General features: G+C 47.3%; 1 protein-coding gene across 1 annotated transcript; it reads left to right on the forward strand.

Annotated features, from left to right (window-relative positions):
• Window positions 1-354: 354 nt before the first annotated feature.
• Window positions 355-15,544, forward strand: LOC127919779 (ankyrin-3-like). The gene is made up of 4 exons (XM_052503580.1): window positions 355-374; window positions 5,872-5,970; window positions 6,568-6,666; window positions 15,211-15,544. Exons 2-4 carry the CDS (start codon window positions 5,905-5,907, stop codon window positions 15,457-15,459), a joined length of 414 nt encoding a protein of 137 aa, XP_052359540.1. The 5' UTR covers window positions 355-374; window positions 5,872-5,904; the 3' UTR covers window positions 15,460-15,544.
• The last annotated feature ends 701 nt before the right edge of the window (window positions 15,545-16,245 follow it).

Here is a 16,245-nt window from a genome sequence, read left to right on the forward strand (position 1 = left end):
AACACGGAGCATCTATACAGGCAGTGACCGAGGTAGGAACTGAAACACGGAGCGTCTATACAGGCAGTGACCGAGGTAGGAACTGAAACACGGAGCGTCTATACAGGCAGTGACCGAGGTAGGAACTGAAACACGGAGCGTCTATACAGGCAGTGACCGAGGTAGGAACTGAAACACGGAGCGTCTATACAGGCAGTGACCGAGGTAGGAACTGAAACACGGAGCGTCTATACAGGCAGTGACCGAGGTAGGAACTGACATGGAGCGTCTATACAGGCAGTGACCGAGGTAGGAACTGACACACGGAGCGTCTATACAGGCAGTGACCGAGGTAGGAACTGAAACACAGAGCATCTATACAGGCAGTGACCGAGGTAGGAACTGAAACACGGAGCATCTATACAGGCAGTGACTGAGGTAGGAACTGAAACATGGAGTGTCTATACAGGCAGTGACCGAGGTAGGAACTGACATGGAGCGTCCATACAGGCAGTGACTGAGGTAGGAACTGACACGGAGCGTCTATACAGGCAGTGACCGAGGTAGGAACTGAACATGGAGCGTCCATACAGGCAGTGACCGAGGTAGGAACTGAAACACGGAGCGTCTATACAGGCAGTGACCGAGGTAGGAACTGAAACACGGAGCGTCTATACAGGCAGTGACCGAGGTAGGAACTGAAACACGTAGCGTCTATACAGGCAGTGACCGAGGTAGGAGCTGACATGGAGCGTCCATACAGGCAGTGACCGAGGTAGGAACTGAAACACGGAGCATCTATACAGGCAGTGACCGAGGTAGGAACTGAAACACGGAGCGTCTATACAGGCAGTGACCGAGGTAGGAACTGACACGGAGCGTCTATACAGGCAGTGACCGAGGTAGGAACTGAAACACGGAGCGTCTATACAGGCAGTGACCGAGGTAGGAACTGAAACACGGAGCGTCTATACAGGCAGTGACCGAGGTAGGAACTGAAACACGGAGCGTCTATACAGGCAGTGACCGAGGTAGGAACTGACACGGAGCGTCTATACAGGCAGTGACCGAGGTAGGAACTGAAACATGGAGCGTCTATACAGGCAGTGACCGAGGTAGGAACTGAAACACGGAGCGTCTATACAGGCAGTGACCGAGGTAGGAACTGAAACACGGAGCGTCTATACAGGCAGTGACCGAGGTAGGAACTGACATGGAGCATCTATACAGGCAGTGACCGAGGTAGGAACTGAAACACGGAGCGTCTATACAGGCAGTGAGCGAGGTAGGAACTGACACGGAGCGTCTATACAGGCAGTGACCGAGGTAGGAACTGAAACACGGAGCATCTATACAGGCAGTGACCGAGGTAGGAACTGAAACACGGAGCATCTATACAGGCAGTGACCGAGGTAGGAACTGAAACACGGAGCATCTATACAGGCAGTGACCGAGGTAGGAACTGAAACACGGATACTTGATAGGTGGACATGGACTCTAAGTGGATCTCTGTTCTGTGGTGTTTGTCTTTGATAGGTAGACATGGACTCTAAGTGGATCTCTGTTCTGTGGTGTTTGTCTTTGATAGGTGGACATGGACACTAAGTGGATCTCTGTTCTGTGGTGTTTGTCTTTGATAGGTGGACATGGACTCTAAGTGGATCTCTGTTCTGTGGTGTTTGTCTTTGATAGGTGGACATGGACTCTAAGTGGATCTCTGTTCTGTGGTGTTTGTCTTTGATAGGTGGACATGGACTCTAAGTGGATCTCTGTTCTGTGGTGTTTGTCTTTGATAGGTGGACATGGACTCTAAGTGGATCTCTGTTCTGTGGTGTTTGTCTTTGATAGGTGGACATGGACTCTAAGTGGATCTCTGTTCTGTGGTGTTTGTCTTTGATAGGTGGACATGGACACTAAGTGGATCTCTGTTCTGTGGTGTTTGTCTTTGATAGGTGGACATGGACACTAAGTGGATCTCTGTTCTGGGGTGTTTGTCTTTGATAGGTGGACATGGACACTAAGTGGATCTCTGTTCTGTGGTGTTGATAGGTGGACATGGACACTAAGTGGATCTCTGTTCTGTGGTGTTGATAGGTGGACATGGACACTAAGTGGATCTCTGTTCTGTGGTGTTGATAGGTGGACATGGACACTAAGTGGATCTCTGTTCTGGGGTGTTGATAGGTGGACATGGACACTAAGTGGATCTCTGTTCTGGGGTGTTGATAGGTGGACATGGACACTAAGTGGATCTCTGTTCTGTGGTGTTTGTCTTTGATAGGTGGACATGGACACTAAGTGGATCTCTGTTCTGTGGTGTTGATAGGTGGACATGGACACTAAGTGGATCTCTGTTCTGTGGTGTTTGTCTTTGATAGGTGGACATGGACACTAAGTGGATCTCTGTTCTGTGGTGTTGATAGGTGGACATGGACACTAAGTGGATCTCTGTTCTGTGGTGTTGATAGGTGGAAATGGACACTAAGTGGATCTCTGTTCTGGGGTGTTGATAGGTGGACATGGACACTAAGTGGATCTCTGTTCTGTGGTGTTGATAGGTAGACATGGACACTAAGTGGATCTCTGTTCTGGGGTGTTTGTCTTTGATAGGTGGACATGGACACTAAGTGGATCTCTGTTCTGTGGTGTTGATAGGTGGACATGGACACTAAGTGGATATCTGTTCTGGGGTGTTGATAGGTAGACATGGACACTAAGTGGATCTCTGTTCTGTGGTGTTGATAGGTGGACATGGACACTAAGTGGATCTCTGTTCTGGGGTGTTTGTCTTTGATAGGTGGACATGGACACTAAGTGGATCTCTGTTCTGTGGTGTTGATAGGTGGACATGGACACTAAGTGGATCTCTGTTCTGTGGTGTTGATAGGTGGACATGGACACTAAGTGGATCTCTGTTCTGTGGTGTTGATAGGTGGACAGGGACACTGAGTTCTGGTGATTGGAGTTGTTTGCTACAGACTGTTTGCAGTGGTTTTTGAAGTGAAGTATCTGAGTTAGCTGAGGTTCTGTGTTAGGAGTTTTATCTGGACATGACAGATGTTGCTGACAGGGTCTTGAGGAGGAAGGCTTGGTGCTGGTCAGAGGGGCTCTGGTATCAGTTTATACCAGAAACGGGCCAGATAACTTCTGTTGTGAGCGAGGGGCTGGGGGCTATGCACTCGGTGAACTGCCTACAACTTTAAAGCGGACTATCTCTGTCTCTGTTCCAGCTGAGTCTCTTGTTCCTAGAATAACTCTGTGTCTCCGTTTCAATCGGTTCTCTTGTTCCTAGCTTAACTCTGTGTCTCTGTTCCAGCTGAGTCTCTTGTTCCGAGAATAACTCTGTGTCTCCGTTTCAATCGGTTCTCTTGTTCCTAGCTTAACTCTGTGTCTCTGTTCCAGCTGAGTCTCTTGTTCCGAGAATAACTCTGTGTCTCTGTTCCAGCTGAGTCTCTTGTTCCGAGAATAACTCTGTGTCTCCGTTTCAATCGGTTCTCTTGTTCCGAGAATAACTCTGTGTCTCTGTTACAGTCGGTTCTCTTGTTCCTAGCTTAACTCTGTGTCTCTGTTCCAGCTGAGTCTCTTGTTCCTAGCTTAACTCTGTGTCTCTGTTCCAGCTGAGTCTCTTGTTCCGAGAATAACTCTGTGTCTCTGTTACAGCTGAGTCTCTTGTTCCGAGAATAACTCTGTGTCTCTGTTCCAGCTGAGTCTCTTGTTCCTAGAATAACTCTGTGTCTCTGTTCCAGCTGAGTCTCTTGTTCCTAGCTTAACTCTGTGTCTCTGTTCCAGCTGAGTCTCTTGTTCCTAGCTTAACTCTGTGTCTCTGTTCCAGCTGAGTCTCTTGTTCCAAGCTTAACTCTGTGTCTCTGTTCCAGCTGAGTCTCTTGTTCCTAGCTTAACTCTGTGTCTCTGTTCCAGCTGAGTCTCTTGTTCCTAGCTTAACTCTGTGTCTCTGTTCCAGCTGAGTCTCTTGTTCCTAGCTTAACTCTGTGTCTCTGTTCCAGCTGAGTCTCTTGTTCCTAGCTTAACTCTGTGTCTCTGTTCCAGCTGAGTCTCTTGTTCCGAGAATAACTCTGTGTCTCTGTTCCAGCTGAGTCTCTTGTTCCTAGCTTAACTCTGTGTCTCTGTTCCAGCTGAGTCTCTTGTTCCTAGCTTAACTCTGTGTCTCTGTTCCAGCTGAGTCTCTTGTTCCTAGCTTAACTCTGTGTCTCTGTTCCAGCTGTCTCTTGTTCCGAGAATAACTCTGTGTCTCTGTTACAATCGGTTCTCTTGTTCCAAGCTTAACTCTGTGTCTCTGTTCCAGCTGAGTCTCTTGTTCCTAGCTTAACTCTGTGTCTCTGTTCCAGCTGAGTCTCTTGTTCCTAGCTTAACTCTGTGTCTCTGTTCCAGCTGAGTCTCTTGTTCCTAGCTTAACTCTGTGTCTCTGTTCCAGCTGTCTCTTGTTCCGAGAATAACTCTGTGTCTCTGTTACAATCGGTTCTCTTGTTCCTAGCCTAACTCTGTGTCTCTGTTACAATCGGTTCTCTTGTTCCTAGCCTAACTCTGTGTCTCTGTTACAATCGGTTCTCTTGTTCCTAGCTTAACTCTGTGTCTCTGTTCCAGCTGAGTCTCTTGTTCCTAGCTTAACTCTGTGTCTCTGTTCCAGCTGAGTCTCTTGTTCCTAGCTTAACTCTGTGTCTCTGTTCCAGCTGAGTCTCTTGTTCCGAGAATAACTCTGTGTCTCTGTTCCAGCTGAGTCTCTTGTTCCTAGAATAACTCTGTGTCTCTGTTACAGCTGAGTCTCTTGTTCCTAGCTTAACTCTGTGTCTCTGTTCCAGCTGAGTCTCTTGTTCCTAGCTTAACTCTGTGTCTCTGTTACAGTCGGGTCTCTTGTTCCGAGAATAACTCTGTGTCTCTGTTCCAGCTGAGTCTCTTGTTCCGAGAATAACTCTGTGTCTCTGTTCCAGCTGAGTCTCTTGTTCCGAGAATAACTCTGTGTCTCTGTTCCAGCTGAGTCTCTTGTTCCTAGCTTAACTCTGTGTCTCTGTTCCAGCTGAGTCTCTTGTTCCTAGCTTAACTCTGTGTCTCTGTTCCAGCTGAGTCTCTTGTTCCTAGCTTAACTCTGTGTCTCTGTTACAGTCGGGTCTCTTGTTCCTAGCCTAACTCTGTGTCTCTGTTACAGTCGGGTCTCTTGTTCCTAGCCTAACTCTGTGTCTCTGTTCCAGCTGAGTCTCTTGTTCCTAGCTTAACTCTGTGTCTCTGTTACAGCTGAGTCTCTTGTTCCTAGCTTAACTCTGTGTCTCTGTTCCAGCTGAGTCTCTTGTTCCTAGCTTAACTCTGTGTCTCTGTTCCAGCTGAGTCTCTTGTTCCTAGCTTAACTCTGTGTCTCTGTTACAGCTGAGTCTCTTGTTCCTAGCTTAACTCTGTGTCTCTGTTACAGTCGGTTCTCTTGTTCCTAGCTTAACTCTGTGTCTCTGTTCCAGCTGAGTCTCTTGTTCCTAGCTTAACTCTGTGTCTCTGTTCCAGCTGAGTCTCTTGTTCCTAGCTTAACTCTGTGTCTCTGTTCCAGCTGAGTCTCTTGTTCCTAGCTTAACTCTGTGTCTCTGTTCCAGCTGAGTCTCTTGTTCCTAGCCTAACTCTGTGTCTCCGTTTCAATCGGTTCTCTTGTTCCTAGCTTAACTCTGTGTCTCTGTTCCAGCTGAGTCTCTTGTTCCTAGCTTAACTCTGTGTCTCTGTTACAGTCGGGTCTCTTGTTCCTAGCTTAACTCTGTGTCTCTGTTCCAGCTGAGTCTCTTGTTCCTAGCTTAACTCTGTGTCTCTGTTACAGTCGGGTCTCTTGTTCCTAGCTTAACTCTGTGTCTCTGTTACAGCTGAGTCTCTTGTTCCTAGCTTAACTCTGTGTCTCTGTTCCAGTCGGGTCTCACTCCGATCCATGTGGCGGCTTTCATGGGACACGATAACATCGTCACTCAGCTGACGAATCATGGAGCTTCTCCAAACACAACTAATGTGGTGAGTCACAGAATATACTCTCTCCTTCTCTCTCCCCTCTCTCTCTCTCTCTCTCTCTCTCTCTCTCTCTCTCTCTCTCTCTCCCTTTCTTCCTCTCTCTCTCTGTCTCTCTCTCTCTCTCTCTCTCTCTCTCTCTTTCTCTCCCTCTCTCACCCTTTCTCCCTCTCTCTCTCTCTCTCTCTCTCTCTCTCTCTCTCTCTCTCTCTCTCTCTCTCTCTCTCTCCCTCTCTCTATCCCTCTCTCTCCCTTTCTCTCTCTCTCTCTCTCTCTCTCTCTCTCTCTCCTCTCTCTATCCCTCTCTCTCCCTTTCTCTCTCTCTCTCTCTCTCTCTCTCTCTCTCTCTCTCTCTCTCTCCCTTTCTCCCTCTCTCTCTCTCTCTCTCTCTCTCTCTCTCTCTCTCTCTCTCTCTCTCTCTCTCTCTCTCTCCCAAACGTGTGTTTGATAGAACCCTGGTACCTAACCTGTGTGTGAAGTAACATTTCTAACCTGTGTGTTTGATAGAACCCTGGCACTTAAACCTTTGTGTTTGATAGAACCCTGTTACCTAACCTGTTTGTGAAGTAACATTTCTAACCTGTGTGTATCTCTGAGTTCCAGAGGGGAGAGACGGCGCTCCACATGGCAGCGAGGGCCGGCCAGGCTGGCGTGGTCAAATACCTGGTTCAGAGTGGAGCCAGAGTGGAGGTCAAGGCCAAGGTAGGACTGGAGAAAAACCCCCATACTGACTGGAGACAAACCCCATACTGACTGGAGACAAACCCCATACTGACTGGAGAAAAACCCCATACTGACTGGAGAAAAACCCCATACTGACTGGAGAGAATCCCCATACTGACTGGAGACAAACCCCATACTGACTGGAGACAAACCCCATACTGACTGGAGAAAAACCCCATACTGACTGGAGAAAAACCCCATACTGACTGGAGAGAATCCCCATACTGACTGGAGAAAACCCCATACTGACTGGAGAAAACCCCATACTGACTGGAGAAAAACCCCATACTGACTGGAGAGAATCCCCCATACTGACTGGAGACAAACCCCATACTGACTGGAGAAAAACCCCATACTGACTGGAGAAAAACCCCATACTGACTGGAGAGAATCCCCCATACTGACTGGAGACAAACCCCATACTGACTGGAGACAAACCCCATACTGACTGGAGACAAACCCCATACTGACTGGAGAAAAACCCCATACTGACTGGAGAAAAACCCTCATACTGACTGGAGAAAAACCCTCATACTGACTGGAGAGAATCCCCATACTGACTGGAGACAAACCCCATACTGACTGGAGAAAAACCCCATACTGACTGGAGAGAATCCCCATACTGACTGGAGACAAACCCCATACTGACTGGAGAAAAACCCCATACTGACTGGAGACAAACCCCATACTGACTGGAGAAAACCCCCATACTGACTGGAGAAAAACCCCATACTGACTGGAGAAAAACCCCATACTGACTGGAGAAAACCCCATACTGACTGGAGACAAACCCCATACTGACTGGAGAAAAACCCCATACTGACTGGAGAGAATCCCCATACTGACTGGAGACAAACCCCATACTGACTGGAGACAAACCCCATACTGACTGGAGAAAAACCCCATACTGACTGGAGAAAAACCCTCATACTGACTGGAGAAAAACCCTCATACTGACTGGAGAAAAACCCTCATACTGACTGGAGAGAATCCCCATACTGACTGGAGACAAACCCCATACTGACTGGAGAAAAACCCCATACTGACTGGAGACAAACCCCATACTGACTGGAGAAAAACCCCATACTGACTGGAGACAAACCCCATACTGACTGGAGAAAACCCCATACTGACTGGAGAAAACCCCATACTGACTGGAGAGAATCCCTCATACTGACTGGAGAGAATCCCCCATACTGACTGGAGAGAATCCCCCATACTGACTGGAGACAAACCCCATACTGACTGGAAAAATCCCCCCCCATACTGACTGGAGAGAATCCCCCATACTGACTGGAGACAAACCCCATACTGACTGGAGAAAACCCCCATACTGACTGGAGATCCCCCAAACCCCATACTGACTGGAGAGAATCCCCATACTGACTGAGAGAAACCCCCATACTGACTGGAGAGAATCCCCCATACTGACTGGAGACAAACCCCATACTGACTGGAGAGAATCCCCATACTGACTGAGAGAAAACCCCATACTGACTGGAGAGAATCCCCATACTGACTGAGAGAAAACCCCCATACTGACTGGAGAAAATCCCCCATACTGACTGGAGAAAATCCCCCATACTGACTGGAGAAAATCCCCCATACTGACTGGAGAGAATCCCCCATACTGACTGGAGAAAAACCCCATACTGACTGGAGAGAAACCCCATACTGACTGGAGAAAATCCCCCATACTGACTGGAGAAAAACCCCATACTGACTGAGAAAAACCCCATACTGACTGGAGAAAATCCCCCATACTGACTGGAGAGAATCCCCCATACTGACTGGAGAAAACCCCATACTGACTGGAGAAAAACCCCATACTGACTGGAGAAATCCCCCATACTGAGAGAAAACCCCATACTGACTGACTGACTGGAGAAAACCCCATACTGACTGGAGAAAATCCCCCATACTGACTGGAGAGAATCCCCATACTGACTGGAGACAAACCCCATACTGACTGTAGACAAACCCCATACTGACTGTAGAAAAACCCCATACTGACTGGAGAAAACCCCATACTGACTGGAGACAAACCCCATACTGACTGGAGAAAAACCCCATACTGACTGGAGAGAATCCCTCATACTGACTGGAGACAAACCCCATACTGACTGGAGAGAATCTCCCATACTTACTGGAGAAAAACCCCATACTGACTGGAGACAAACCCCATACTGACTGGAGAAAACCCCCATACTGACTGGAGAAAACCCCATACTGACTGGAGAAAAACCCCATACTGACTGGAGAAAACCCCATACTGACTGGAGAAAACCCCATACTGACTGGAGAAAACCCCATACTGACTGGAGAGAAAACCCCATACTGACTGAGAAAATCCCCCATACTGACTGGAGAAAACCCCATACTGACTGGAGAAAAACCCCATACTGACTGGAGACAAACCCCATACTGACTGGAGAAAAACCCCATACTGACTGGAGAAAAACCCCATACTGACTGGAGAGAATCCCCCATACTGACTGACTGGAGAAAATCCCCATACTGACTGGAGAGAAAACCCCATACTGACTGGAGACAAACCCCATACTGACTGACTGGAGAGAATCCCCCATACTGACTGGAGAGAATCCCCCATACTGACTGGAGAGAATCCCCCATACTGACTGGAGAGAATCCCCCATACTGACTGGAGAGAATCCCCCATACTGACTGGAGAGAATCCCCATACTGACTGGAGAGAATCCCCCCCATACTGACTGGAGAGAATCCCCATACTGACTAGAGAATCCCCCATACTGACTGGAGAGAATCCCCCATACTGACTGGAGAGAATCCCCCATACTGACTGGAGAGAATCCCCCATACTGACTGGAGAGAATCCCCCATACTGACTGGAGAGAATCCCCCATACTGACTGGAGAGAATCCCCCATACTGACTGGAGAGAATCCCTCATACTGACTGGAGAGAATCTCCCATACTGACTGGAGAGAATCCCCCATACTGACTGGAGAGAATCCCCATACTGACTGGAGAGAATCCCCCATACTGACTGGAGAGAATCCCCCATACTGACTGGAGAGAATCCCCCATACTGACTGGAGGAATCCCCATACTGAGAGAATCCCCCATACTGACTGGAGAGAATCCCCCATACTGACTGGAGAGAATCCCCATACTGACTGGAGAGAATCCCCCATACTGACTGGAGAGAATCCCCCATACTGACTGGAGAGAATCCCCCATACTGACTGGAGAGAATCCCCATACTGACTGGAGAGAATCCCTCATACTGACTGGAGAGAATCCCCATACTGACTGTAGAGAATCCCCCATACTGACTGGAGAGAATCCCCCATACTGACTGGAGAGAATCCCCATACTGACTGGAGAGAATCCCCCATACTGACTGGAGAGAATCCCCCATACTGACTGGAGAGAATCCCCCATACTGACTGGAGAGAATCCCCCATACTGACTGGAGAGAATCCCCCATACTGACTGGAGAGAATCCCTCATACTGACTGGAGACAAACCCCATACTGACTGGAGAGAATCCCCATACTGACTGGAGACAAACCCCCATACTGACTGGAGACAAACCCCCATACTGACTGAGAGAATCCCCCATACTGACTGGAGAGAATCCCCATACTGACTGTAGAGAATCCCCCATACTGACTGGAGAGAATCCCCCATACTGACTGGAGAGAATCCCCATACTGACTGGAGAGAATCCCCCATACTGACTGGAGAGAATCCCCCATACTGACTGGAGAGAATCCCCCATACTGACTGGAGAGAATCCCCCATACTGACTGTAGAGAATCCCCATACTGACTGGAGAGAATCCCCCATACTGACTGTAGAGAATCCCCATACTGACTGGAGAATCCCCCATACTGACTGGAGAGAATCCCCCATACTGACTGTAGAGAATCCCCCATACTGACTGGAGAGAATCCCCCATACTGACTGTAGAGAATCCCTCATACTGACTGGAGAGAATCCCCCATACTGACTGTAGAGAATCCCCCATACTGACTGGAGAGAATCCCCCATACTGACTGGAGAGAATCCCCCATACTGACTGGAGAGAATCCCCCATACTGACTGGAGAGAATCCCCCATACTGACTGGAGAGAATCCCCCATACTGACTGTAGAGAATCCCCCATACTGACTGGAGAGAATCCCCCATACTGACTGGAGAGAATCCCCCATACTGACTGGAGAGAATCCCCCATACTGACTGGAGAGAATCCCCCATACTGACTGGAGAGAATCCCCCATACTGACTGGAGAGAATCCCCATACTGACTGGAGAGAATCCCCCATACTGACTGGAGAGAATCCCCCATACTGACTGGAGAGAATCCCCCATACTGACTGGAGAGAATCCCCCATACTGACTGTAGAGAATCCCCCATACTGACTGGAGAGAATCCCCCATACTGACTGTAGAGAATCCCCCATACTGACTGGAGTGAATCCCCCATACTGACTGGAGAGAATCCCCCATACTGACTGGAGAGAATCCCCCATACTGACTGGAGAGAATCCCCCATACTGACTGGAGAGAATCCCCCATACTGACTGGAGAGAATCCCCCATACTGACTGGAGAGAATCCCCCATACTGACTGGAGAGAATCCCCCATACTGACTGGAGAGAATCCCCCATACTGACTGGAGAGAATCCCCCATACTGACTGTAGAGAATCCCCCATACTGACTGGAGAGAATCCCCCATACTGACTGGAGAGAATCCCCCATACTGACTGGAGAGAATCCCCCATACTGACTGAGAGAATCCCCATACTGACTGGAGAGAATCCCCCATACTGACTGGAGTGAATCCCCCATACTGACTGGAGAGAATCCCCCATACTGACTGTAGAGAATCCCCCATACTGACTGGAGAGAATCCCCCCCCTGGAGAGAATCCCCCATACTGACTGTAGAGAATCCCCCATACTGACTGTAGAGAATCCCCCATACTGACTGGAGAGAATCCCCCATACTGACTGGAGAGAATCCCTCATACTGACTGGAGAGAATCCCCCATACTGACTGGAGAGAATCCCCCATACTGACTGGAGAGAATCCCCCATACTGACTGGAGAGAATCCCCCATACTGACTGGAGAGAATCCCCCATACTGACTGTAGAGAATCCCCCATACTGACTGTAGAGAATCCCCCATACTGACTGGAGAGAATCCCCCATACTGACTGGAGAGAATCCCCCATACTGACTGGAGAGAATCCCTCATACTGACTGGAGAGAATCTCCCCATACTGACTGGAGAGAATCCCCCATACTGACTGGAGAGAATCCCCATACTGACTGGAGAGAATCCCCCATACTGACTGGAGAGAATCCCCCATACTGACTGGAGAGAATCCCCCATACTGACTGTAGAGAATCCCCCATACTGACTGAGAGAATCCCCCATACTGACTGGAGAGAATCCCCCATACTGACTGGAGAGAATCCCTCATACTGACTGGAGAGAATCCCCCATACTGACTGGAGAGAATCCCCCATACTGACTGGAGAGAATCCCCCATACTGACTGAGAGAATCCCCCATACTGACTGGAGAGAATCCCCCATACTGACTGTAGAATCCCCCATAGAATCCCCCATACTGACTGGAGAGAATCCCCCATACTGACTGTAGAGAATCCCCCATACTGACTGGAGAGAATCCCCCATACTGACTGGAGAGAATCCCCCATACTGACTGGAGAGAATCCCCCATACTGACTGGAGAGAATCCCCCATACTGACTGTAGAGAATCCCTCATACTGACTGGAGAGAATCCCCCATACTGACTGGAGAGAATCCCCCATACTGACTGGAGAGAATCCCCCATACTGACTGGAGAGAATCCCCCATACTGACTGGAGAGAATCCCCCATACTGACTGGAGAGAATCCCTCATACTGACTGGAGAGAATCCCCCATACTGACTGGAGAGAATCCCCCATACTGACTGGAGAGAATCCCCCATACTGACTGGAGAGAATCCCCCATACTGACTGGAGAGAATCCCCCATACTGACTGGAGAGAATCCCCCATACTGACTGTAGAGAATCCCCCATACTGACTGGAGAGAATCCCCCATACTGACTGGAGTGAATCTCCCATACCGACTAGAGAGTATCCCCCATACTGCCTGGAGAGAATCCCCCATACTGACTGTAGAGAATCCCCCATACTGACTGTAGAGAATCCCCCATACTGCCTGGAGAGAATCCCCCATACTGACTGTAGAGAATCCCCCATACTGACTGTAGAGAATCCCCCATACTGACTGGAGAGAATCCCCCATACTGACTGGAGAGAATCCCCCATACTGACTGGAGAGAATCTCCCATACTGACTGGAGAGAATCCCCCATACTGACTGGAGAGAATCCCCCATACTGACTGGAGAGAATCCCCCATACTGACTGGAGAGAATGACTGGAGAGAATCCCCCATACTGACTGGAGAGAATCCCCCATACTGACTGGAGAGAATCCCCCATACTGACTGGAGAGAATCCCCCATACTGACTGGAGAGAATCCCCATACTGACTGAGAGAATCCCCCATACTGACTGGAGAGAATCCCCATACTGACTGTAGAGAATCCCTCATACTGACTGGAGAGAATCCCCCATACTGACTGTAGAGAATCCCCCATACTGACTGTAGAGAATCCCCCATACTGACTGGAGAGAATCCCCCATACTGACTGTAGAGAATCCCTCATACTGACTGGAGAGAATCTCCCATATTGACTGGAGAGAATCCCCCATACTGCCTGGAGTGAATCCCCCATACTGACTGGAGAGAATCTCCCATACTGACTGGAGAGAATCTCCCATACTGACTGGAGAGAATCCCTCATACTGACTGGAGAGAATCTCCCATATTGACTGGAGAGAATCCCCCATACTGCCTGGAGTGAATCCCCCATACTGACTGGAGAGAATCTCCCATACTGACTGTAGAGAATCCCTCATACTGACTGGAGAGAATCCCCCATACTGACTGGAGAGAATCCCCCATACTGACTGGAGAGAATCCCTCATACTGACTGGAGAGAATCTCCCATACTGACTGTAGAGAATCCCTCATACTGACTGGAGAGAATCCCGACTGGTTTAGCTAGTAATTTTAGTAGTTCTGTGGCCTATTTATTGTCCTCACTCCATTTGCACACACCCTAACCCTAACCCTAACCCTAACCGTATAACCTAACCCTAACCCTAACCCTAACCCACACTGTATATAGACTTTCTAACCCTAACCCTAACCCTAACCCTAACCCTAACCCTAACCCTGCACACACCCTAACCCTAACCCTAACCCTAACCCACACTGTATAACCTAACCCTAACCCTAACCCTAACCCACACTGTATATAGACTTTCTTTTTTTTTCTATTGTGTTATTGACTGTATGTTTGTTTATTCCATGTGTAACTCTGTGTTGTTGTTTCTGTCGCAATTCTTTGCTTTATCTTGGCCAGGTCGCAGTTGTAAATGAGAACTTGTTCTCGACTAGCTTACCTGGTTAAATTAAGGTGAAATAAAACAAGTTTAAAAAAATGTTTAAAATTACATTAAAATAAGGTATTGTTATTGGTGGAGTTATTACATTAAAATAAGGTATTGTTATTGGTGGAGTTATTATATTAAAATAAGGTATTGTTATTGGTGGAGTTATTATATTAAAATAAGGTATTGTTATTGGTGGAGTTATTATATTAAAATAAGGTATTGTTATTGGTGGAGTTATTACATTAACATAAGGTATTGTTATTGGTGGAGTTATTATATTAACATAAGGTATTGTTATTGGTGGAGTTATTATATTAAAATAAGGTATTGTTATTGGTGGAGTTATTACATTAAAATAAGGTATTGTTATTGGTGGAGTTATTATATTAAAATAAGGTATTGTTATTGGTGGAGTTATTATATTAACATAAGGTATTCTTATTGGTGGAGTTATTATATTAACATACAGTTTTGTTATTGGTGGAGTTATTATATTAAAATAAGGTATTGTTATTGGTGGAGTTATTATATTAATATACAGTATTGTTATTGGTGGAGTTATTATATTAACATACAGTATTGTTATTGGTGGAGTTATTATATTAATATACAGTATTGTTATTGGTGGAGTTATTATATTAACATACAGTATTGTTATTGGTGGAGTTATTATATTAATATACAGTATTGTTATTGGTGGAGTTATTATATTAATATACAGTATTGTTATTGGTGGAGTTATTATATTAACATAAGGTATTGTTATTGGTGGAGTTATTATATTAAAATAAGGTATTGTTATTGGTGGAGTTATTACATTAAAATAAGGTATTGTTATTGGTGGAGTTAGTATTTACAGTTGGATTACTATATAATACTGTGACTTGTTGTCACAGTTGATCTTAAGAAAAATGTTTATTGGTGGTCTGTTGAAGTGTCTTTGCTCATGTTTGTCTCCTGTCTGTCCTCTAACCCTCTGTCCCTGTCTCCAGGACAACCAGACCCCGCTCCACATCTCCAGTCGTCTGGGGAAGCCTGACATCGTGCTGTATCTGCTGCAGAATGGGGCGTGTCCTGACGCCACTACCACCTCTGGCTACACCCCCCTACACCTGGCTGCCAAAGAGGGACACAGAGACGTCTCCTCAGTCCTCCTTGACCAGGGGGCTTCTCCAGACATCACTACCAAGGTACACACTACACCCAACACACTTCACACTACTAACCCTACACACTACTAACCCGATTAGAGAGGGACACAGAGACATCACCTCAGTCCTCCTTGACCAGGGGGCTTCTCCAGACATCACTACCAAGGTACACACTACACCCATCACACTTCACTCTACACACTACTAACCCTACACACTACTAACTCTATTAGAGAGGGACACAGAGACGTCTCCTCAGTCCTCCTTGACCAGGGGGCTTCTCCAGACATCACTACCAAGGTACACACTACACCCATCACACTTCACTCTACACACTTCACCCTACACACTACTAACCCTACACACTACTAACCCTATTAGAGAGGGACACAGAGACATCACCTCAGTCCTCCTTGACACTACTTTACACTTTGCACTACACACTATACCCTACACACTACACCCTACACACAGAGTTATAACTAGTTCCCTGGAGGAGGGTTAGAGTTATAACTATAGTTCCACTGGAGGGTTAGAGTTATAACTATAGTTCCCTGGAGGAGGGTTAGAGTTATAACTATAGTTCCACTGGAGGAGGGTTAGAGTTATAACTATAGTTCCCTGGAGGAGGGTTAGAGTTATAACTATAGTTCCCTGGAGGAGGGTTAGAGTTATAACTATAGTTCCACTGGAGGAGGGTTAGAGTTATAACTATAGTTCCCTGGAGGAGGGTTAGAGTTATAACTATAGTTCCACTGGAGGGTTAGAGTTATAACTATAGTTCCACTGGAGGAGGGTTAGAGTTATAACTATAGTTCCACTGGAGGAGGGTTAGAGTTATAACTATAGTTCCACTGGAGGAGGGTTAGAGTTATA

Source organism: Oncorhynchus keta, unplaced genomic scaffold (assembly GCF_023373465.1).
Source record: "Oncorhynchus keta strain PuntledgeMale-10-30-2019 unplaced genomic scaffold, Oket_V2 Un_contig_17487_pilon_pilon, whole genome shotgun sequence".
NCBI lineage: Eukaryota > Metazoa > Chordata > Actinopteri > Salmoniformes > Salmonidae > Oncorhynchus > Oncorhynchus keta.

Coding starts and splice junctions, on each gene's coding strand:
- LOC127919779 (XM_052503580.1), top strand. CDS start 5,905: ATGGGACACGATAACATCGTCACTCAGCTGACGAATCATGGAGCTTCT. Junction 5,971..6,567: donor CTCCAAACACAACTAATGTG/GTGAGTCACAGA, acceptor TCTGAGTTCCAG/AGGGGAGAGACGGCGCTCCA. Junction 6,667..15,210: donor GAGTGGAGGTCAAGGCCAAG/GTAGGACTGGAG, acceptor CCCTGTCTCCAG/GACAACCAGACCCCGCTCCA.